The sequence below is a fragment of the Convolutriloba macropyga genome, chromosome 7 (assembly GCF_964194025.1).
Source record: "Convolutriloba macropyga chromosome 7, txConMacr16.3, whole genome shotgun sequence".
Taxonomy (NCBI): Eukaryota; Metazoa; Xenacoelomorpha; order Acoela; family Convolutidae; genus Convolutriloba; species Convolutriloba macropyga.
Window position 1 is genome coordinate 61473463 of NC_134474.1, and position 25284 is coordinate 61498746.

At 34.8% G+C, this 25284-nt stretch overlaps 1 protein-coding gene across 1 annotated transcript in view; it reads left to right on the forward strand.

The window, feature by feature from the left end:
• Positions 1-520: 520 nt before the first annotated feature.
• The window catches only part of LOC142343093 (defecation cycle abnormal dec-7-like), a 118646-nt gene continuing 93882 nt past the window's right edge, over positions 521-25284 (forward strand). The window contains exons 1-2 of the mRNA XM_075394780.1: positions 521-784; positions 22498-22630. Coding sequence (XP_075250895.1) covers positions 521-784; positions 22498-22630 — 397 coding nt within the window. The remainder of the gene's footprint in view (positions 785-22497; positions 22631-25284) is intronic.

The window sequence follows — 25284 nt, forward strand, 5'->3', positions numbered from 1 at the left end:
TTTTTTCAATAATATCACACTGTTACCTTTTTCTTCGAAAAATTGACAACTGCTCTCATGCATTAGAAAAAGGTGCCGTGATAGACTCAATGACTAATGCCCGGACGAAAATGCCCGATTACGAATGACCACTCCAGACAAAAATTGCTTACTTTCTTCAGACTGCGTTCTTCAGACTTCCGTGCGTTCATGTCCAGACCTTCACAAATTTAGAAAATTTTCGTGCGTTCAAGATTTCCGTGCGTTTATGATCAGTTTTTTTTTTCTGCGCTCATTTTCATACATTGATGGATTCATCAGATTTTTTTGATCTCTGATTTCAAATTTTGCGTGCCTTTATTATTTTAATTTAGAAAACGTATATGTTGCACAATCTTTTTCAATTTTGAAGTATTTGTTCTTGCTTTAATCACGCCTTACACATGAAGTTTTGTTAGATTTTTTTCCATTTTCAATCAGAGAAAATTAGAGGCTACGCTCCTAGAAATAATTGCAAAGGAATAACTTTCTCCAATTAGAAATGAAAAGCCTTGCAAGAAGTCAGTTAAACAGCATCACATATGACGATGATATTTCCCGGGTGGTTTTCGGATTGAGTTCTACCGAAGACGTCAACCTTGCAAACAACGTTTACATGCGGGAAATGACAGAGGCTGATAAGGCAGTCGCTGATAGCTTTTTCAGCACTAAATCTGTGAATGTATCAATTGACTGGGGCTTTATTGCTACTTGGTACAAGGTCACCCCATTTCCAGGAAGACTCGATGCATATAACAGCTTCCAGGTTTGTAAACATCTGAAAAATATATTTAATAATAAATTTTAATCAAATATTGTCAGCCCCGCGAAAAAATGTATGTGCTATATTTGAAGTTTATCAGCGCCTCTTTGGAAAAAAATGAAAAAGATGCAATCTATATTGGATTGGAATTCAATTAGGATCATAGTCTGGAAAATCATGTAACATCCCATCAAAATGTTTGCATAGTGAGTGTTATACGAAGTTGCATAACTTGTTCACACTCCGCCTGTGAATACCACAGCTCTCGACATTTCATCTCTGCTCGTAGAGCTTCCATCTTAATTGTTAAGAAGAGAAAATTACTAAAAAAAACTTAAAATGAGCGAAACCTATTATTACATGGTGTCTACAAGAAAATTGAACAAAAAGAATTAGAAGCTATTATTTTATCCGTTTCTCCAGATTTGAATCAGAGCTATTCTGTAATCAGTTTTTGCTCCCAGAATTCTGTAACAAACTCAAGTATAACTGATGTGCAAATACCGGAACTGACGACAATATATATTGCCTTAGATCTGCCCGGCAGTCTTAAATCGACCACCTGTCGCCCCAGTCAGTTCTCATCACGTCTAGACCAGCGATTACTGACCGACACTTGACAGTCAATCAATACGATTAAAATTTGTTAGGGAAAACTGTAGTATTACGAAAGCCGTTACAAGTGAACGGATAATTAATCCCGCATTAGAGCGAACGTATTTAGGCGCTAATTAACCATTCTTTCGCCGCGCGCTAAACAAACTAACGTTTGTTAAGACTACCAGTACAAAAGTATTTAAACAACTCAGTTCGACTTATTTAAATAACACAACTTTAGGCCTGGATCTCCTCGCTTACATTCAGGATAGAAAGCGTACATTGTTGAACGTAGGCGGCCTGTAAAACCACAGTTTCTTTTGATTTAAATCACTTCTGCTTTTGACAATTGCAATGCAGATCTTTTCCCCTAAGTTCAATAAAGATGAAGCAGTTCGCTTCAGGGGAAAAGAGAATAGAGTCTCATAAAAAGCCCCCAAAAAGCCATAATTGTTGCAGTTTTAGTAGAGGGGAAAAGCAGAAAACAGGCGCCTACGAAGTCAATAATTGATGCTCTCAGCTTTTTAGATTTTTATTATTTTTTGGAGTTTCAATAATTTTTCCGTGAGATAAAAAAGAGTTAATTCTCTTGCCTTCTAGGCCAATAGGAAATTTAGGAAGCACCTCACTATGAACGCGAGTTTGTGATTCGCTCCCTATCGGCCCAAACGGAGCTGAGGGGATTTTTTCTTTCTCTCAGCTTAGTGGGACGGAATAAAATTAGAGAGACAGAAACAACTTCCAGAAGTCAGCAGCAGACAACTGCTTTCATTTTTTCGAGAAAGAACTAAAATTTTTGACAAGAAAATAATCGAACAACATTGTTTAAAAACTTAAACAAATATTTCCAGATTCAACTTTATAAGTTTCTTTTCCCGTCAAAACTGAAGAACTACCCAACTGAACAATCGCCTTGCAGCTCATCTCGATTTCACCACAACGTAACTGGTAATTAGTAAGCTGTAATTTTATATTTACTCTTTTATAAATTTAACACTTTCAGCCCCCCAACTATTTTAAATTGAGACTTATAGCACAGACAGGTCTTAGGCATATATCTTTGCCTTCGATTTGTTATATCTTTTGTCAAGTTTGACTGGCATACCTAAAGAGATCCCGTTTTGTGAGATCTGTAGCAGCCCAGCCAAATTTGATAACTGGTGCACCCAGAGGAAAGAATCACGCCTGAGTTTTTGTTTTTCTATCCGATCGGATTAAAATAGTAAAATAACTACTACCACAGAAGTGAAAACACACTAATAGACAAACAAATAGAGTAATTTATATCAAATTTACGGCCGAAATACAGTACATTTACATTAAAAAAGTAATAGACAACTGATTCTTTGCTCTTGTAAAACTGTTCTGACCCCGGTGGGGGTAATCTATGTCCGATTTTTAGTTTATTTATATAACAATTGAAGTACTTTCACACTTTATAGTCGAAATTTAACCAAAAATCATCCCCCCAAAACCTATTTAGCCTAATTTACACCCAATTTTCATCAAATTTATGGTTAAATTTTAGTATTTAGACTTTGAACAACCAAAATTCAACCAGATTTAATCCCCCCCAAAACACAATTAATTTGATTTTAACCCAATCTTCACCAAATTTATGGTTGAATTTTAATATTTTCACTCTATATAATCGAAATTCATACTAAATTCATCCCCCCAGAACCTGTTTAGTCTATTTCTGACCCGATTTTGAGCAAATTTATGGTTAAATTTTAGCATCTACATCCCAAATAACCAAAAATTATCCAAATTTCGCTGCCACAACACCTAATTATCCTAAATTTTAGCCAATTTTCACCAAATGCACAGTTGAACTTTAGTATTTTCACACTAAATAGCCGAATTTTAACCAAAATTCATCCCCCCAAATCATATTTAGAGTAACGTATGTCTAGTTTTTACTGAATTTTTGACCAAAATATAGCATTTTCAAATAATTTAACGTAATTTTTACCAGAATTCATCCCCCCAAAACGTGTTTAGTGTAATTTATATCTAATTTTCTACACATTTAAGCACACATTGTTGCATTTGCACGTTAACTAACCCAATTTTGGTTAAATATAAGCCTTCTTTAGTTGAATATTCACTCTGTTTTATCAATTTCTTGACCTGGGTGGGGTAATATTAATCAAATTTTAACCAAATAAACATCATTTTAACCTAAATCCTCAAATATTAACCAGAAATAAACAAAATTAACGTCACTTTTATCATTATTTAAGGGAAACTAATCAGATTTAAGCTGTAAAAACATCATTTTAATCCAAGTTTAATCAATTTTACAAAAAATTTAGCCAATTTAGCGTCATTTTTACATTATATTATCCCCCCTACATAGATTTGTAGCCTGGAAATAACATAAATTGATGAGATTTTCCCCAGTTTAGCCAGTTTCACACGAATATTTTCACCAATAGAGGTTTTAAACAGAGCATGGACCAAACTGGATTAGTTATTGTAGAACATCTTAATCTAACAGCATGAGAAAACACTAGAAGGGGTAAAATAACACGGTTTAATACTGACGGAATTACTTTCTTAGCTATTTTCTACGTGTTTGAACATAATTCTCCCGCTGATTTTTGTATAACTTACGCATCTAAAGACCCTAATTTTCAGAATTTACTAACTTTGTTAAAAATTAAAAACAGTGTGATCGAGATTCCTGCAGAAAATTTAGCCAATAGTTAATTAAAAGAGCGTAAATTAGCCTTCTTAACCCAGTTTGTACACAAATATATCATAAAAAAGTTGTTCTTTCATGCTAAAATGCGGTCATTAACAGACTCAACCACTTTAGAAACAGTATATATACACATTTCTACATAATAATAGCTACTAAAAACACTACTATTGATGTACTAAACATCCCGTATTAAACGTTCTTATACTGTCTTCTGTGTAACTTCTTACAAAAATACAATAATAAAACAGCAAAAAACAATTGTTCTATGTTATTTATATGTCATATATTAAAGTAAATGTTCAGAATTTAAATATAAGTATTAAAGTACAAATAGGCAAAGTTTCATATTATCTAACTGATCAGAACAGAAACTTTTTATGCATTTACCATCATTTTCCTAACGAAACACTGACCGAAATCTATATTTCTTATAAGTGGACTAACCCAAACTTTAATGGACTTTTGGTTGCTCTAAGAAATCAGAACAGTGTGATAGAATTAGCATAAGCGTTATCATCTTCCGTGTGGATGAGCCACCAAAACATAACTTCCCCGTTTGGTTTACAAATTTTAAAAATCATTAAACCCAAATACATCAACGTTTCTCCTGACGATCCGAATTTACCAAATAGAGTTAAACTGCTTATAAAAACAAAATTAGTCACACAAATTAGATTTTCAAAAATAAATAGATTCCACCAATACTCTGTTGAATTTAAACAATTTTAAAAAATATTTATCCTTGGTTATTAAATTTTACCGTTGAGCAAACTGATATTTACTCTTGGGTTGAAATTTTTAGCACTGATAACGGCAAAAACTTTGAATTTAAAATACAATCATTAAACGGTCCTAAACAAATAAAATTCATAACACAAAACAAACAGTTCAATTTTTTACTTTAGTGTTAGTGTTTTTTTTTACTTAATTGTTATAACAAAAATATTTTCTACTAATTACCCAAACTAATAGTAATTTCGTATAAAATAATTTTTCACATACTTATACAAAAAATGGCAGCGAACGTTGTTGCGTACCCTGACATAGCGTTAGAGAAATTTACAGGTTTAGATCCATCTGAAGATGCCCAGGAATTCTTCAGTTTAATACAAAGAAAAATCCAATTCTCGCTAGGAACCAGAGATCCTGCGGATGCTGATTTGCAAGCCGCACACGAGGCTAGACAAAAAGCGTTGTTTGGTTCGGTTTTGCTTGGGCCAGCAGCCCAATGGGTTGAAACCTTAGCTCCAGCATTAGCATAGAACGAAGTTAGGAATCAGTTCATTACTCGTTTCACTGATGCAAAAGATAAGTATAGAAAAAGAATTGAAGCCGAGAGTATTAAAAGGCAACCAGATGAGTTGATAAAAAACTATACACACCGAGTAAGCAGTTGAAAAAAGATGGCCAGATCCAGATTTTAACAGCAACCAGCGTAACGCTAAGTGTATGGAGTACTTTGTAAGAGGATTAACGCCACCTGCACTCAAGCAAAAGGCACATCAGTTGTTAATAGAATCCCCAACTACAACATGGCAACAATTACAGAATCATGTAGCAACTAATGACTTCAGTTTTTCCGTTAGCAGTGAATTCACGGGTACTGCCTCAAGTAGTATCGACAATAGAATAGAAATAGAAGGGTTAAAGAATCAACTCACAGAAATCGCAAATCTAATGAAAGATCATAAATTAAACGCCACATACAACAACGACAATCCCAGATTTAAACAAAATTGGACTAGATTCTGCAAGTTTTGCAAACGTTCAGGTCACACAATAGCATTCTGCTTTAAGTACAGGGACTTTAAAAATGGAAATCGAAACCCACCTCAACAGCGAGAAATGTTCACAGATAATTATAAACGTAGTAGTAGCCACTCACCAGGTCAACAAAACTATAAATCAAATACTTATGACAATCGAAATTCTAGGGACAGACACAGAAATAGTTATAACCAAAATCAAGCCAATTATCAAAACAACTCTAGGTCAGACTACCGACATCTATCACCGTACCCATCAAATTCTTCGAACATTTATCGATCATCATCTTACACTAACCGATCACAGGAACGACAAAATGATTATCGAAACGACTCTTACAGAAAAAACGATAGGCAAAATAGTAGGGATAGACAAAGCAACAGCCCTCCAAGATCAGATAATCGATATCGTGATAAGAGTAGAGACCATGACCGTGATAGGACACCTACTAGACAAAACACTCCTACTCATTCAAGAGATAGCAGTGAAGGGCGAAACCCTCGTGTCCACTTTACCAGTGAAACTCCCAGAGACTATTACAATAATGAGAATCTCAACGACAAGTATTTAAACTAGACAGGTCTCCGTTCATAAACTCTACTGATAACAAAGCAATTTACTCACATATTTATATTAGTTTATACCAATCCGTCGGAGACAAAAATAAAAATAACGGTTTAGAAACACAGTTTTTATTGGACACAGGAGCATCAAGCTCTATAATTAATTACCACGCTTATCTTGAATTCTGCAAAACACAACACATTGAGATGAAAGCTTCAAAAAATCATACTTTAGCGGTTAATGGTGAGAAACTAAAATTGCTAGGTCAAATTACTTTCAAAACTTCTTTCGACATTGAAGGAAAGTATCAAGTGGAAGTTACCGCATGGGTTTCAGCTAAAGATGGTTGCAAGCCGAACTTGTTGGGATTGGACTTCCTTGAATCTACTGTAAAATCCATCGACATAAGCACTCCAAAAATTGATTTAAAAACGTACCTTGAAGTAGCCGTCAAACTATCTAGATACCAAAACAAAAGCTACCCGTATGTTAATTCCTACAAAATTGTCACTCTTGATCAGCAGATACCATTAGTACCAAAATCAACTCGCGTAATATCAATTAGACCACCAAACGACTTTTTCAGAAAAGGAAATTCCTTTGTAAATGGAAGTGAACTGCAATCTCAAGGTATTTATACTTATAATGTTCAATGTTTTAGAAAAGAAAAAGAACTACCAATAATGCTAAACAATCCTCAAAACACCAGGGTTGTCATTCAAAGGGTCCTATTGGACACACTTTGGAAGACATTGAAATTAAACAAGACACAGAATATTCTGTAGTTGACAACGTTGCATTCATAAACCACCTAATGAACAGTGACACTAATTGGGATCAAATATTCCATGTTAGTGAAAAACAAGGTCCAAAAATTTCAAAAATTCAAAATTTTTTTGAAACCAACAAAACCCCTGAAAAACAAAGGAAAACAGAAAAGCGCAAAAGACAGCAAGATTTTGTCAACAACTACGAATTGGAAACAGACTTTAGCGACGACCTGAAGGATCTTAAGCCACAATTAGAAACAACTGATGAGAACATCAGACCCGTTGAGCTTCCCAAAGAAAAACTTAACAGATTTGACAAAACCGATCAAACGTTTCTCAAACAATTTGATTTCAGTCAAGCTGACATCAATGACGAAAACGTAGACAAATTATTGAAAACTCTGACTAAAAATAAGGACTTTTATTCTCAACACAAATACGATGTTGGAAAGATAAAGCAAAATTTTTATTTTAAACTTTTACCAAATTCAACTTTAACAAAACAGAGACCATCCAAAGTACCATTACATTATCAAGAAAAACTAGAAAACCTTTTGGAACAACTGTGTAAAACAGGTATAATGCGAGAAATGGGTAATGATAAAGAAATGGGTTCAGAATTTATTTTTCCAATCATAATCCTACCCAAGGGGAACACAGTAAAACCGGTTATAGACGCCCGATATTTGAATTCAATAAAAGATCTTAGCCGATTTTCATGGCCACTCGAGCCAATCGGAAGCCTATTAACTAGACTTAAAGGCGATTTCTTCACAACCAGTGATCTCTGTTCAACTTATAACCAATTGCCTCCAACTGAGGAAACCAAACAGCTGGTAAGTTTTGTAATTGGTCCAAAGCAATACACATTTGAACGCGGATTTTATGGACTATGTGGTCTACCTAATTTCTTCAGCCGTATAATAACTATTCATTTTGCACCATTAATCAGATAAAAAACAAGCTATAACGTACATTGATGACACCATCATGCAAGCACAAGATGAAATCGATATGTTTGAAAGAAATGACAAGTATCATGAACTCTTAAGGAAATCAGGTTTGAAAGCTCAACCTGAAAAGACTAAATTTTTCCTTAGGAAAGTACAGTTCTTAGGACACGTAGTAGGTAAAGATGGAACACAACCAGTCAAGAAGCGATTAGCAGATTTAAAAGCACTTAAGTCGCCTGAAACTAAACGTGATGTCATGAGAGTTCTAGGTTGTTTAGGATTCTACAGCATGTACATCAAACATTTGCATGTTGACTGCAAACCATTCTATGACCTAACCCGCACAGAAACTAAGTTTGTCTTGACAACGGAAAACGAAAAACTGTTTAATGACATTAAAGACAGGATTAGCGAAGATACTATCTTAGCAATACCTGATACTAAACACCCATTTCCACATGCATGTAGAGGCTTCTTCTATAGGACTAGGCTCAATTCTCGTCCAAGAATTTCCAGAAGGCAAACGAATAGTGTCTTTTAACTCTAGAATTTACACTGAAGAGGAACAAAAATGAGCACCACAGCTCGCGAATTTTGCGGTGTTATATCTGCATTACAAACGTATGAGCATTACTTAATTGGTTCTCCCCATCCTGTATATGTGTACACAGACCATAAGCCTTTAATGTATCTATGGGGTAGAAGAGGAAAACTTTCTCACAAGTTTTTCAGATACCAGTTAGTAATTTCTCAATTCCAGAACTTAAAAATCATCTGGACCGAAGGAAAAACTTAGCTTTTCCCGACATCCTAAGCCGTAATGCAAAAATTAGAGGCCTTGACAAGTATCAACTGAAACACAAAAAGATACCAAAAGACATTAGTTTTTACGACGAGCATGGTAACGAGGAAAAATACTTCATTTTGCGTGATAATGAAAAGGGACCAGCAGATGATTTTTTTTCCAATCTTAAAACAAAGGGTAACAGGTATCGACAAATTTCTTTTCAAAAATGACAAAATGGTCAAGCAAAAGTACGACAAACATCAAAACAGACTCTGTTCAATAAATAATATTTCGGAAGATTTCTCGTATGGTTCATTAATTAACCACTACAGACGTCACCGCGAACATGAAATAACTCCTGTATCAGAACAGGAGGAGGACGAAATGTCTGACCACTATACAGAAATCCTTTCCTACCAGGAAGAAGAGACGTCGGATCAAAATATTGTGACTCAATTTCGGAATTTGAGCTGTTCAATGAGAACCAGCCGTCGGATTTAAATTTTGATGAACTCTTCATCGATCAAAATAATACAACTGACTCGGAGTATAGGTTCCCAGTAGAATACGATAAAGTTTTTCTCGTGAAAAATAATACATGTATAGATAAAACCGAATTAGCTAAAAAATTTCCAGAAAACCCAAAAATTAAAGATGCAAGGGAACTCATCGATAAACTCACAGCCTTCTCTAAAGAAGTTGATCTAAATCTTTCAGTAATTTGTCAGGAACAATTAAAAGATCCAGTGTTACAACAAATTCGCCAATTAAGGGCTAACAATACCAAAGATGAAAAGAAAGTTGAATTCCGACAATCTAAAGCCATAATGTCGTACATTAATAACTTTGAAAAGTTGAGTTTTGTAGGGAACATTTTATGTATTCAACAACAAACAGACGAACCAGATATTGAATGTTTAAAAATTTGTGTACCTTTGTAATTGTTCTTTAAAGCATTTCAGTTAGCTCATTGTGAATTATCAGGTCATGTGGGATTAGATAAAACACTTGCTAACGTAAAAAGATTTTTTTATTGGCCCGGAATGTATAAATGGATTGAAAACTTGATTGCTGATTGTCTTGATTGCCAATAAAATAAACAAAAACGGAGAGACATCCACGAAGCACCCCTTGAAAAATGGACTGATACAGACCCATTCCCCTTTCATACGGTCCACATTGATCACAAGGGACCTACAAATTCTCCATCGAACAGTAAACATCATTGCCTAGTTATTGTCGATTCATTCTCACGTTTCATTCAGGTATACCCTGTACGTTCCACAGATGCTGTAGATACCATAAACGCTTTAGAAAAATTTATTATGTCTTTTGGAATACCACAAAAACTTGTGTATGATAAGGGTTCTCCATTCATGAACCAAGATTTTACAAGTTCTATTCATGATTTAGGCATAACACCTGCACCTCGAACTGCTTATTCACCTTGGACTAATGGTAAAGTCGAAATCCAAAACAAACATCTAGGAGCACATTTCCGAATTTTTCTAGAACAAGCTCGAGTTAAATGGGATAAATTGGCACCAACATTTGCCTTTTCTCATAACACTGTACCGAATGCTAGTACAGGAATTTCACCTTATGAAATTGTGTTCGGACAAAAACCACAGATACCTTTGTCACTTAAGTTGGGACTACTACGAAATTCACAACTCACCTGCTCCTCTGAATTTTGTAAAGACCTGCCCCTTCACAGGCATACCCTGCAAACTTCGAAAAACACAGAAATTGACAAACTCCTAAAACCAACTATAAACAATTCATTGCTCATGCGAGAAAACCAAGTTAAACAAATATATAATAATGCCTATAAAAAGAGTCTAGAAAATAATAACCGCGCAGAGAAAAACAGAAATAAACACAAGTTAGGTAAGCCACTGGAAATTGGACAAAAAGTTTTACTGGAAAATCATCAAATTTAGTTAGGAACGTCAAAAAACTACACGAACTAAGATCAGGCCCTACACTGTAGCTAAAAAATTAACCAATGTCAACTATGAAATAATTTTAGATAACAACCCGGCTACCAGAAAGGTTGCTCATAGAAATTACCTAGTCGAGTACTACCCAGCTACGGAAACTATACCAGAGTTAACCCTAGAATATGATATAGATAAAAAAAATTGCGACACATTTTATGATAACTTGATGACTAGCCAAATGAATAAACTCAACTGTCCTTTGACTAAATTCTCTTTTCAAGGCCCAACTAACACCAAATATTTCCCAGTGGAGAATTTCATAAGAAGAGATCCACCTGTGCAGAACCTTGACCCTATTCGAACTCCTACCAATTTTGACTCTGGATTTAACGAAGAAAGTTCAGGTGGCCGTGACAACCAACCCCCAGTTCCATTTATTTTGCCCAGTGACAGTAGAACAAGGAGCTCAACTCCTTGCCCGCTGAACAATTCTAGAATACCTTTAGACCCGAATTTAAGTCCTCTCCGCTCTAATAGATCGGAACAAGGACCTTCTAATTTACAAAATTCAGAAAATAATAATAATAGGCGAACTTCTAGTCGCTCGACTAAACCGCCATCACGTTATCAAGCCGGATTTACTTAACTTTGTTTTAGGTACCAAAATCCCAGTCAACATTTTCTGGACGTGCCTATTACTACAACTCTTAGCCTTAACCTCCGGCGTGAAGCGCTAAAAAAAGAACAGGATGAAAAGATATCCTTGTTTTGAAAAACTCTATTTTTCTTATTTACTTATAAGTCTTTTCTACTTTTGTACTCCTTTTATAGTTGTTAACTCTACTGAACCCCTCCTTGACGATAGTAATGATGTATCTAACAAACTTAGGGTCATTCATTATGACTGCTCTAAAATGAAAGAAAAAAAGATGTATGCTCTAACACAAGTTTCTCCTTGCAAAATCACACCCGAAAACATTCAGATGGTTGATACACATGTAACACTCTATCAGCGGTCTTATGGGACCTTTGTCAAAGCTCTTATGCGCAAAGTCACTGCAATGTTTATCCGTTATAACTGTGGTATGTTTTCCCATTCGTCAATTGTACACAACGCTCCAATAATAACATACGATATTATTGTTTCGCCTGAACAATTTTTAAATGCTAACAAAACTGGAAAAAGTACTATTACAGAATTTGATGATTATGATGACATGGAAATTGACATAAAACATGGAATAAGAATTGTCTCCGATAAAAACCAGGGAGTTGGTCTTGAAGGTGATTCATCAACATCTTGTGATAATCGTGGTCAAATTAAACACTTTTCTTTTGAAATCCTGAAGCAAGAAACCGTACTCGATATTGATCTTAATGACAGAACTGTCTATAACAGTCAAGGACTAAAACTTCCTTGTGCTCTCTCAGAAGGAGGTTGTCATTCGACATCACTCGACCCCTTTGCATACAATTGGGAGGCACCGGAAAATTGTATAGTTACTAAAAGATTTTCACAAAATGCTAAAATGCTTAAACATGAAAACGAACTTGATAACGTTCAGTATTTCATAGTGAGTGGTGAAAAACCGGAGACGCCTTATAAAGGACCAGGAACGTATTCTCCTGCTGAAATGGATTTAAAAGTTAGAGTAGTTGATGAAAAAGAAGAAGTGTGTGGAAAACCAGAGTTTATTTACAGAACAAACTTAGATTCTTTATATGTTTCTGATACAGGCGGATTTATTATGAAGACTGGCAAGCCTTATAAGTCAAAAACTCAACAATTTTTTCATAAACTTCGTATTGATTCTGACAACAGCCGAAGTTCAAATGGGTTTAAAAGGAAGCCTTCAGGTGACCAGATTCGAACATCCGACAATGGTTTTGTTGCATGAGAACACTTAGACAAAGACAAGTTAGACTTTGATCTTAACCTTGCGGTAAAAATGGATTTTGTCATATATCATAATTACATGCAAATAAAACAAGCATGGAAAGGTTTGGTCATAGAGCAATACGAACTTGATCGAATTCAAAAACAAATGATACTTATGCAGGCTATCCAAAATAATCGTTTAGCCGGTTTATAACTGGCAACCGCTCGATGTTCTTAGACACAGATGGTAGCATAGGTTGGCTGTACCACTGTCCGAAACGAAACTCACCACTTAAGGTTCTTGATCAGTGTTTTGATAGGATCCCTATTCACTATGATGATCGGACAAAGTTTGTCGATCCAATTACTCGACAAACCTATCCATTTGATAACGAAGTAAATTGTATTGGAGGCTACAAAAATGCCTACCAATTAGATAATGATAATGATAATTCATGGTACCATTTGATGCCAGCACCTGTTCCTTTACAACCGCTAAAAATATTCTTTTCAAGAGTAGTTAGCTCTGTTGCAAAATTTACCGGTTACGAATCACAACGTGCCGGAATTTACACACCAAATCAACTAAAATCTTTTTGGGACAATATCTTGCATTCGGAAGCATCAAAAACAGTTTTGACAAAAATTTCAAGAGAAGTTCTGGAAGGAAGAACTATAGACTCTCAAAAATATATTTATGCGTCCGCGATGGGCATACTTAGACAAATTTATCTAGACTCTCTACTCTCACCTATATTTTTTACCGAGCAGTTCAAAGGCACTTTGGGAATTATCACTTACTATTTGGAAAAAATTGGAGTTTATTTTGCTTGTTTCTTGTGCATAAAGTTCCTTACTGTTGTAATTGTAACTATCATAAGAGCGTTCGAAATCCACAAAATATCCAACAAAACAATGGGTTTTTGGAAAATTCTATTAGGAGCAACTTATATTCTTTGTATCTTATCGTTCTTTACACCGGTATTTTCTAACGAAACCACACCGTCGGCCCCACAAAACAACAATCATTTTTTACCACTTAGTAATTATCATTACAACAGCACAATAGAAAAAAATTACAAATGCGTTGAGGACCAACCAAGAGAAACTAAAATTGATGAGCATTGTCATACTGAAAATAATAAAATAACATACCCGAATCTCGATTCACATCAACCACAACCACAAAATGAGGCTACACTTCGAAGTGTGGTGGCACCCCTCTAAAGCTGTGACTAAGATAAAAAAAATCATCGTTTTTATAAAAAAAATAAATTGTCTAAAAAATTTTAAGAAATATTTGTATTAGACCCTGTGAACTAATTAATATTTTGTTTAGATACACTTCAAGAATGCTATGTTATGCAGCCCAAATTCATAAAACAGCCTAACGCTTTATTCATTCGATTTGGAAAATACACCGGACACATATTATCATCAAGTATTTCCGCCTTGAAAACTACTGTAACTATTAGAGTTGCATCTTTCTACTTCAGTGACATTATTGATCTGGACGTACCGCATTCAAATTTTCAATAATTCTTGTTGCTAAGAGACCTGATTTATAACACAATTACTCTTTTAAACATTGGAATCGAATACAAAATTATTTCAAAGCATCTGAAGAAAAATACTACTAGATTTTGTATTCTCAACATTGAGAGACATGTAAGTTCAACATTGAGAGACATGTATGGATTTCTTTCTTTCTATTTATTTCCTATAATCCAGTTTCAACTATGTAATCCCAACTTTGTTTATCTAGCTATTGCCTGCACTTTTCCCCTACTCCGATTTTGCTACAGTGAATCCGATTGATATATTATCTATAAATATCAATCGTTGTCAATAATCATATTTTCAGAAATAATTGACACCCCTTTTTATCCTTTTTTATTTACATACTTTAATACATAGTTTTGAAATGAAGAACAGTAAGTTAATTAACAACTAAAACGCTTCCATTGATGTACTTTTTGTTTCAAGATAGACTTGTTACAATTTATCAAATAAAGAAAACCTTTGAAGAAAATCACGGAGACATTTTCCCTCAAATTGTTATAAATTTTGAGTTTTGGGACAGTTGGGAAAACGATAGTGTGATTTTAACCCCTCATTCGTTGTATTGGAATCATTTCGTGTATTTAGCACAATTTGACCCTAACAGTTTGCCTAATGAACTAGACCAGCAAACATGATTCATTTAACTAATAGAAACCTACGAATCGAAAACCAAAATTTTGAACTTTTAGCCGTATACTATGTTTCCGCTATAAGTATAATGACTTTCGCGATAAAACCCATGACAAATACTTACAGACTTTTAACTATTTTCATTACGCATCCTCAATTCGCCGAATTCACCATTTTTCTAGCTTACAAAGAGAACTCGATATTTCAAGTACAACATCCAATCTACATTGCTTAAGTATTATTCTAAACTATGATATTTGCAGTTAACAGTAAATTTGTAGAGTTGCAAAAAATTCAACGATCTTTTGACGCGTATCCAACTCCTGTACCTACTGTGCTAGTAACACTCAAAGAAATCCAAAGTGAAAAAATTTGTTTAATAAGTATTAATCCTCTCTCAGTTCATTGGAAATTCTTCTTCTTTATTCTAGAAAATCCAAACTGGGTACCTCACAATACTTATTTTGATCTGCAAAAAAGTGATTCTTGTCAAAACGATATCATTTCTAAAGAATGGGAAACAATTAACAATTAAAAAACAGCAATGATCTTCTCATACCAAAATTGCTTTGTACAAATTCAATTTTTTGAAAAATCATTTGTCACAACAAAATGTAACGGAGTAATTCCACAACTAATACTCCATTTCGAATATTTAAACACTTGGACTGATGGAACCATTACCTGTACACCATCTTCCCCCTATTGGACATTCTTTATAAATATATCCCAAGCTTTAAATGGTTCTAAAATCCATTTTAATTTAGATCTTCTATAATGCTGTTCCACTTTGGTGAGCGCCTAGTCAAAGTAGAGTCCCTCGAGAGATCATTCATTGAAACTCCCACTGCAGAAATTAAACCCTGTATAATCATACATTATACTGACTACGAACGTGGATGCGAGGGTTCTACTCGAGTCACTATGGGAATGATGCACTGGGAATTTTTCTAGCACTCATTGATATCAAAGAGCACTTCCCAGTCAACTTGGGCGCCCTTCAGTAAAGTAATTTGTTTCACATAGCTTTCTCTCCCCAAATTTTTTTTCTCCCTGCTCATTATTTCTATCCTTTTTTTTCTGATCAATTTGTTCCTTTTCCCTCATTTCTTTCCAAATTGCTACAATAAAATGATTTTGTTCATTGGTAAGGAAAAAGTTAAAATTGTTAAAGCAGAAAGATGGTTTACTATCTGTTTCATACAGTATAAAGCATGTATCAAAATAACTTATATGTTCCTAAGCACAGGTACCATTAACCATTTTTACATCTATCCAAACGAGAAACACTGAAATTTCTTTTTTTGCTATTGCAGATTTAAATGTAACCATCCCCAACAAACTTGAACACCATGGATTAGAAGTCTCATACCCGAATATCTCTGATTTATCCATATAATGGGAAACAATTTGAAAATATTATCTCAGCAACCACAAATTGACTCAACCCCAAAAATCGAATGCCCTATTTTTTACCTCCCTTGTCGTCAATTCAAAAAATTGCACAAAAACCCAAACGGTCAACCCCCCTATTTTGCTTGCATTCCTTGCAGAAATGAGTTATTTAAATATTGGAACCAACCTAAATGCCCAATTTGCGTAACTCCCATTTATACAATCAGTCATTGCCATTATTTCCAGTGCGATTCTTGTCAAGAGGTCAAAAAGTTATCCAACAGCCACAGTCACTTCAGAGATTTTCACCCAAAAAAAATCAATTTGTTTGCAGTGTATGACTTTCACAACTACTAAATGCCCTTTATGCAAACAAACAATTGACCCAAACAACCCGTGGTAAAATCCTCAATTCAAAACTACGCTCACAAACTATCCAAAATGTTTACCCCCACATTACTTGATTTTTTATTGATGGCCCTCATGATTATTGCAGCAGCCTTCTCCTTCGTTTTAACCGTTTTCCTCGTAGTTGTAAGTATTCCTTTCAACTTTTTGATGTTAATAGTTATAATAGTAATAGACCAAGCAATAAAATCCCAAAATAATCAACAACCAAATCCTCCAACCATGCCAGTCCCATAATCCCCTCCAATAACAATCTTTGAAAAATGAATACAATTGACAAAGAAATCAATACTATAGAATCCAAACCGGTCTCATTATTTGTTTATGCTGCAGACGCGAAACAATTGTTTTCAAGAAATTACACGAGAACCCCCCTAACGAACTACCCCAGGTAATGTGTCTGCTCTGTTATCAATATGTTATAAAAGATATGGGCTATGATTTTTGTCCTAAATGCTCTAAATTTAATGTTATCTTTTCAATCTTTAACTGGTTTCAATGTGATATTTGCAAACAAACAAGACTTCAATACTCTGTTGCAAAAACGTTTCATCACAGTGAACATAAGCCCGTCAACTTCTGTAAATTTTGCGTAGAAGATTTTAAATTATGCCCTCGTTGCAAAAAAACAATCACATAATCTAAAATGCGTCCAAGAACTTCCAAAATTTTACCTCTTTCCCTAGTTTTATTTTTTATCCACTCGATATCCCTAATTCAATTCAGTTTTTACCAGGAGCAATATCCCACTGGCAATATCCCTTTTCATTAATCACTACCTCCTCTCCGCAATTGGCCAACTTTTCTCCAGATACTGAAAACGACCAATCTAGACCTATCCTTAAAAATATTTATCCTAATCCTAATTACCTTGCTTGCCATATCGTTCCTAATTAATCTCATCCTTCTGCAGTTTCTCAAAGGTTTTCCTGTTTTTGTGTAAGGAAAATAAAAGAACAGTCACTCGATGGGTCTTTCACAATCCCTATTCGACGGTTTCCGTTGGCTCTATCCCCATAAGGACATTATCTGCCCCATATGTTCACGCAAAACCGTTATTGTAGAAAAACTACACAAGCAATTCCCCAAAGAAAAACCTCACTAAGTATGTATTCCTTGCAGAAAGGCACTTTTTAAAAGATACACAGACCCTAATTGTCCCATCTGTCTTCGACCTTGTCTGCCCGCCCTGATCACATCCTACTTTCGCTGCAATTTATGCAAAAAAATGAAAACAGAATTAGGAGTAACAAAAAACCCACATTTTTCCCAACATGAGGATCATCGATTCTGTCGAGTATGTATAAATAAGCGGACAAAATGTCCCATTTGCAAAAGTTTTTTAGACGACGTTGTCTAATAAACAAAAAAAAACAACTCAAGTCTAAACGATTTCTGTTCACCTTTTTCACTATTTCCTCGGGAAGGGGTTACCTCAGCTTTCTCCAACTTGCCTTCCTTAGCTTTTGAAATTGAAACTTTCAGCTCAGCAAGGTTGTCTCCCCAGCTGCAAGGGTCGTTGCAGCCGTGTTAGTGTGACACACGCCGCAAGACTCACACCTCCGGGCAGCGGAGAAAGACGTACTTGTGTCAGGGCTGCCCGCCTGGCATAAGTATAAATTTTTTTTTATTATTGCCCCCCTTCCTTTCTTAAAGTTAACTCTGCATTTAGCAAAACAAAAACTTTTCTACCACACTTTAATAACAAATGCATTTAGCATTATAATTTTGAAGTGAAGCTGTTAGCAACAAAACCTTACAAAAACATTTTCACAATAGAATACTTTTTTATATTAGCAATACATTTGCAAACATGAAAGGAATCCATAATGTGTGATATTGATGACACAGGCTAATCAAAATCATAATATTTTAGATCATTAACAAGGAAACACTCACAATGACTGCCAGAACCACACTCGCAAGCGTGGTAATCCCCAGTCAACATCAACAAATGACAACACAACAGGAACAAACACAAATCAATTCTTCTCAGCCTCCTATTTTCTATAACGCCTCCATTTAAATCTCAGAACACACAACTTCATTGCACCTCCATCAGCTTCCAGTCAATATGCTCCGCAAAACATTTGGGTAGTCAATCGAAAGAGACCAGCTCTAGGAAGTCATCGAACCGGTCACGCTGAAAAAGTCAAGAAAATGTCAAATATTGACGATCTGTTAACAGAAGATGATAGAAATAACATCCCTCATTGCCTAGACTTACAGAAAACAAGAGAAGCGAAAATGAACACTGAAAACCCCAGGTTTGTTACAAACCTCAAATATGCGCTAAAAACAGAGTATAATAAATTCGCCGTATCCGAAAGAGTTAAAGTGAGCAATACCATTACAGGAGAAGACCTCTTCATGAAATCAACGAACTACCAATTCTGAAAGACTTTTCTTTGAGCGACAACCAAAATGTATGGAGGATTAAAAACCGAAAACCGACCACAAAAATGTATAATAGTATGATCAATCAGCTGGACTTTTACGCTAATGTACCATATGCGGCTATAACTGCTTTTCCTTTAGCTAATGATCAGAGCGAAATCACGAGAGAAGCCTTAATTTCGGAAAATACGAGATTCAGACAGGAATTGTTCATCAAAGAGACGGAATTACAGGAACTGCAAAGGAAATTCGAAAGTCTGCAAATGAGCAATACAGAGAAAGGAAAAACAACAAGTGATGACTACTGGAGAAGGCAGTACGTTCTAACAAAACAGTTGCAGAAAACAGAAGAAAGCAACCTGAAACAAATTAACAAAGCATTTGCTCAGAAGCATCTTGAAATTACGTCGGCTAACAAAAAGTTAGGAATGGCAAATAAGGAATTAGGTGAACAAATAAAACAATTGACCTGCAAGTTAGAAAAAAAAAGAAGAGGCAGAAACAAAAAAAGCTAATAAAGTCACTGATCTCTAAGCACGAGAAGACCCCAGAGTCATGCGATGACAGTCAAGATGTACAAGAAGTTTTTTTAATCGAAGACGATGACAGTCCTGTAAAGAGCCCGATCATTCTGCCACCAGAATTTTTAAACTAATATAGCACAACATTATCGCCCTTTGGGATTAATTTTATAACCCAACAGAATCGCCCTTTGCGATTGACTTTATAACCCAACATTATGGCCCTCTGCGATTGATTTTATATTACGACGCCGTCAAACCTCGTGACTAATCAACTCTTACCACCTGTCGCAACCAACCAACAATTGCCAAACATTGATGGATTCATCAGATTTTCTTGTTCTCTGATTTCAAATTTTGCGTGCCTTTATTATTTCAATTGAAAAAACGTATATAATGCACAATCTTTTTTAATTTTGAAGTATTTGTTCTTGCTATAATCACGCCTTACACATGAAGTTTTGTTAGATTTTTTTCCATTTTCAATCAGAGAAAATTAGAGGCTACGCTCCTAGAAATAATTGCAAAGGAATAACTTTCTCCAATTAGAAATGAAAAGTCTTGCAAGAAGTCAGTTAAACAGCATCACATATGACGATGATATTTCCCGGGTGGTTTTTGGATTGAGTTCTACCGAAGACGTCAAACTTGCAAACAACGTTTACATGCGGGAAATGACAGAGGCTGATAAGGCAGTCGCTGATAGCTTTTTCAGCACTAAATCTGTGAATGTATCAATTGACTGGGGCTTTATTGCTACTTGGTACAAGGTCACCCCATTTCCAGAAAGACTCGATGCATATAACAGCTTCCAGTTTTGTAAACATCTGAAAAACATATTTAATAATAAATTTTAATCAAATATTGTCAACTCCGCGAAAAAATGTATGTGCTATATTTGAAGTTTATCAGCGCCTCTTTGGAAAAAAATAAAAAAGATGCCATCTATATTGGATTGGAATTCAATTAGGATCATAGTCTGGAAAATCATGTAACATCCCATCAAAAAGTTTGCATAGTGAGCCCTAAAACGGTGAGTGTTATACGAAGTTGCATAACTTGTTCACACTCCGCCTGTGAATACCACAGCTCTCGACATTTCATCTCTGCTCGTAGATCTTCCATTTTAATTGTTAAGAAGAGAAAATTACTAAAAAAACTTAAAATGAGCGAAACCTATTATTACATGGTGTCTACAAGAAAATTGAACAAAAAGAATTAGAAGCTATTATTTTGTCCGTTTCTCCAGATTTGAATCAGAGCTATTCTGTAATCAGTTTTTGCTCCCAGAATTCTGTAACAAACTCAATTATAACTGATGTGCAAATACCGGAACTGACGACAATATATATTGCCTTAGATCTGCCCGGCAGTCTTAAATTGACCACCTGTCGCCCCAGTCAGTTCTCATCACGTCTAGACCAGCGATTACTGACCAACACTTGACAGTCAATCAATACGATTAAAATTTGTTAGGGAAAACTGTAGTATTACGAAAGCCGTTACAAGTGAACGGATAATTTATCCCGCATTAGAGCGAACGTATTTAGGCGCTAATTAACCATTCTTTCGCCGCGCGCTAAACAAACTAACGTTTGTTAAGACTACCAGTACAAAAGTATTTAAACAACTCAGTTCAACTTATTTAAAAAACACAACTTTAGGCCTGGATCTCCTCGCTTATATCCAGGATAGAAAACGTACATTGTTGAACGTAGGCGGCTTGTAAAACCACAGTTTCTTTTGATTTAAATTACTTCTGCTTTTGACAGTTGCAATGCAGATCTTTTCCCCTAAGTTCAATAAAGATGAAGCAGATTGCTTCAGGGGAAAAGAGAATAGAGTCTCATAAAAAGCCCCCAAGAAAACCATAATTGTTGCAGTTTTAGAAGAGGGGAAAAGCAGAAAACAGGCGCCTACGAAATCAATAATTGATGCTCTCAGCTTTTTAGATTTTTATTATTTTTTGGAGTTTCAATAATTTTTCCATGAGATAATTTGGAGTTAATTCTCTTGCCTTCTTGGCCAATAGGAAAATTAGGAAGCAGCTCACTATGAACGTGAGTTTGTGATTCGCTCCCTATCGGCCCAATCGGAGCTGAGGGGAATTTTTTGTTTCTCTCAGCTTAGTGGGACGGAATAAAATTAGAGAGACAGAAACAACTTCCAGAAGTCAGCAGCAGACAACTGCTTTCATTTTTTCGAGAAAGAACTAAAATTTTTGACAAGAAAATAATCGAACAACATTGTTTAAAAACTTAAACAAATATTTCCAGATTCAACTTTATAAGTTTCTTTTCCCGTCAAAACTGAAGAACTACCCAACTGAACAATCGCCTTGCAGCTCATCTCGATTTCACCACAACGTAACTGGTAATTAGTAAGCTGTAATTTTATATTTACTCTTTTATAAATTTAACACTTTCAGCCCCCCAACTATTTTAAATTGAGACTTATAGCACAGACAGGTCTTAGGCATATATCTTTGCCTTCGATTTGTCATATCTTTTGTCAAGTTTGACTGGCATACATAAAGAGATCTCGTATTGTGAGATCTGTAGCAGCCCAGCCAAATTTGATAAAACAGATCATACCAAAGTTTTCCGTCAAAAATCTTTCGATTAGGAGGGCCCTTAACCTAACCGTCGTCGTATTTGAGACTTTAGAGGGAAGAAAACAAACGTTTCTTTGAGATTATTAGCAAAATATTTCTATCACACCGGAATTGAGGTTAGGTGCTCTGGAAAATAGTTTCTAAGTCTTGTTCAAAAATTCAAAAATATTCCTGAGCTCCCAAAATGAATGAATTCTGTTTGAATGATCTTTTTGCAGGCATCCATTGTCTGCGACTTCATTGCAACAGATTCTCAGAGATGTTTCTCCGTGTTTGATTTTGCGGAACTGCAGTGGACTATCACATCTTTCACCACAACCCACGCTGTCAGTGGGTTCAACGGGGGAAATGGTTAGTAAAAGCTTTAACCTCTTTACTTAGACCAATTGGGCTTAATTTGTAAAAAAAACAATAAACTTAACTATATTCAGACCCACAATCAATGTCCTTTAATTACAACTTAACTACCCTCTCGAGTTTTCAACTTAATTACACCCTCTAAGACGAATGTGCTCATAAAAATAATGCAGACATTTTAACACCATTAACGTGCACGTAAATATGTAGTTAAGATACTGTAACGCAAAAATAGGTTCACAGTTCAAGCAAATCTACTCGAATTTGTTGATTTTTTTACCTGCAGATTTTTATTGTGGATGTAATTGGTGCCTAGTGGCGTCACTTTTGGCTGCAGAGCATATAGCTGCAATACACAGCTGGATGAATCCAGAACACGGACTTCTGACTGGTTTATCCGCAGTGAAATGCATTGTAATTTAAAACAATTTAGCCTTTACGATTCAAAAGAGAATTCGGTAACAATTACAATCATCTTTTTAATAGTGAGCATCATATTAACATAACAAAACTTTTCATGTTTTAGAGAAATTTTACACGGTTTTGAAAAATATGATGCAGTTATTTCGAAACATCCAAACGCCAATATAATCTTCGATGTCAAACTATAAACTATTTTGGCCACACGCAATGATGATTGAATAAAGAATTTAATTTGAATGATTTTTTTTTCGAAAATTTTGCTAAACTAAGTGACAAACGGAGTAAAAAAAAGCCGTTTGTCTACTTTTTTAAGATGTGTAACAAATTCATGTGGAACATGAAAAATACAGCATAAAATCTCTCATAATCGTCGTATAAAAAGTTTGGCTCATTCCATCGGAATTGTTCTTCTCAAAAGCTAACAAAATTAAATAGTAATGCTATGTCATTAGTAGTAGTGAAAATGCCGGTATTTTAACGGGGGGGGGGCTGTCCCCCCGTTACAATACCGGCATGGCCTTTTTTAGGTATCCTTTTCAAAAACTTGTAAAATTTTTCGAAAATTTTGTTTCTCGTGATTGGCAAAGACTTGTAATTTTTTTGAGAATTTGGTGTTGTGAGAGTGGTGGAACTTGAAAAATTTTTGGAAAAATTTTTGGTGTGGTGAATGAGCGAAACTTTTAAAATTTTTCGAAATTTTTGCGAAAATTTTGTTTTTCGTGGTTGGCAAAGAATTGTCATTTTTTGTTAATTTGGTGTTTTGAGAGTGATGGAAATTGTAAAATTTTTGGAAAAAGGTTGGTGTCGTGAACGAATGAAACTTGTAAAATTTTTCGAAATTTTTGCAATTTTTTTTTAAACTACTGAATCCTTTTTCCAGTCTAATGAGACTAATGAAGGACTGAAAAGAGAAAGTGACTAACCTGATGGAATAGTGAGGTAAGGGAAGAAAAAGATAGTTTAAATTTGATAAATTTTTGTTCCAATGTAAGAAATTTAATGGTTTTGCGAGTCTGAGACCGCACAAGTGGTATTAATTTTATGGGTTTTATTGCCCATATGTTTGAATTAACAAGCAAGTGCGAAGTATTGAAATTGGAAGCTTGTTGAATTTCAAGCCTGGAGAGAAGTTTCAAGTACAGTTTCGAACTGAAAATAGCGCATGAGAATGAATGGCGTACAAAATATTGTGAAGATTGACTGAAAACTTGAAGAAATTGGGGTATGAAATTTGTCTGAAAATCTGCTAAAAAAGTGATTTTATCGCTTTATTACTGTGTCGGGAAATGCTTGATATAGGGGCCAATTGAATTTTGGTAAATTTACGGGTTGAAAATAGTTTAATTGGAGCGCTTAAGGTGTATTTTTGAATCCATTTTGCGTCCTCAAAAAGAGGCAAAATTTTGAAAAAAGTGCAAAAATTGCTGTTTTTTGGTAGTAAAAAGTTAAAAAAAACTTGTTTTTGCCGCCAAAAAGCATGTTTAAACAATTTAAAAACTTTTAAAATATGGTATGAGAAATACTGTCCAGGAATCGGGTTTATTTTAAATATTATTTTGTGATAGCTTGTAACTAAATTATTTGATTTTTTGATGAAAAATGGCCAAAAATGTGCAGAAATTGTTAATTATTGAGGTAGGAATGTAGAAAAAAAATGTTCTATGCTAGTTATAAGGGAGTGGGCAACAAAATTTCACAATGTGAAAGTTTGCTCGAACAATTAATAAGGAGTTATTGGGTGTTGTTTGCGTGTTACTTTTTGTTAAATTTTTGTTTTTTTTTTCGGCAGTTTTTGACAAAAAAATGAAAAAATTGATGTTTCTTGGCCGGAGAATGTAGAGTAAAGTAATGTTTCTTAGTTGAAATGCAAGTTGCAATAAAATTTTGTCATTTTAACAGCTTGGCGAAACGAATAATAGTGATTAACTGGGTGCTGAATATTTGTTTTTTTTGTTATTTTTTATGTTTTTAGTTGAAACTATCGCTATTTTGCGAACCAAATGTTCTAAAAGAACAGTCGGCTAAAATAGCTGACGTCCAATTGTACAGTATTCAGTGTTCAAGGTCATTTCAATTATTTGTGCCGAAATTGTGAATAAAAAAAGTGTGAGAGATTAAGAACAAAAAGGGCATGATTTGGACAATTTTGCCGGCGATTAATTCATTTATGTATCTATGAAGACTTCTTTGAAGTGTTCATGTTTGACTTCACTACATGTTAGACA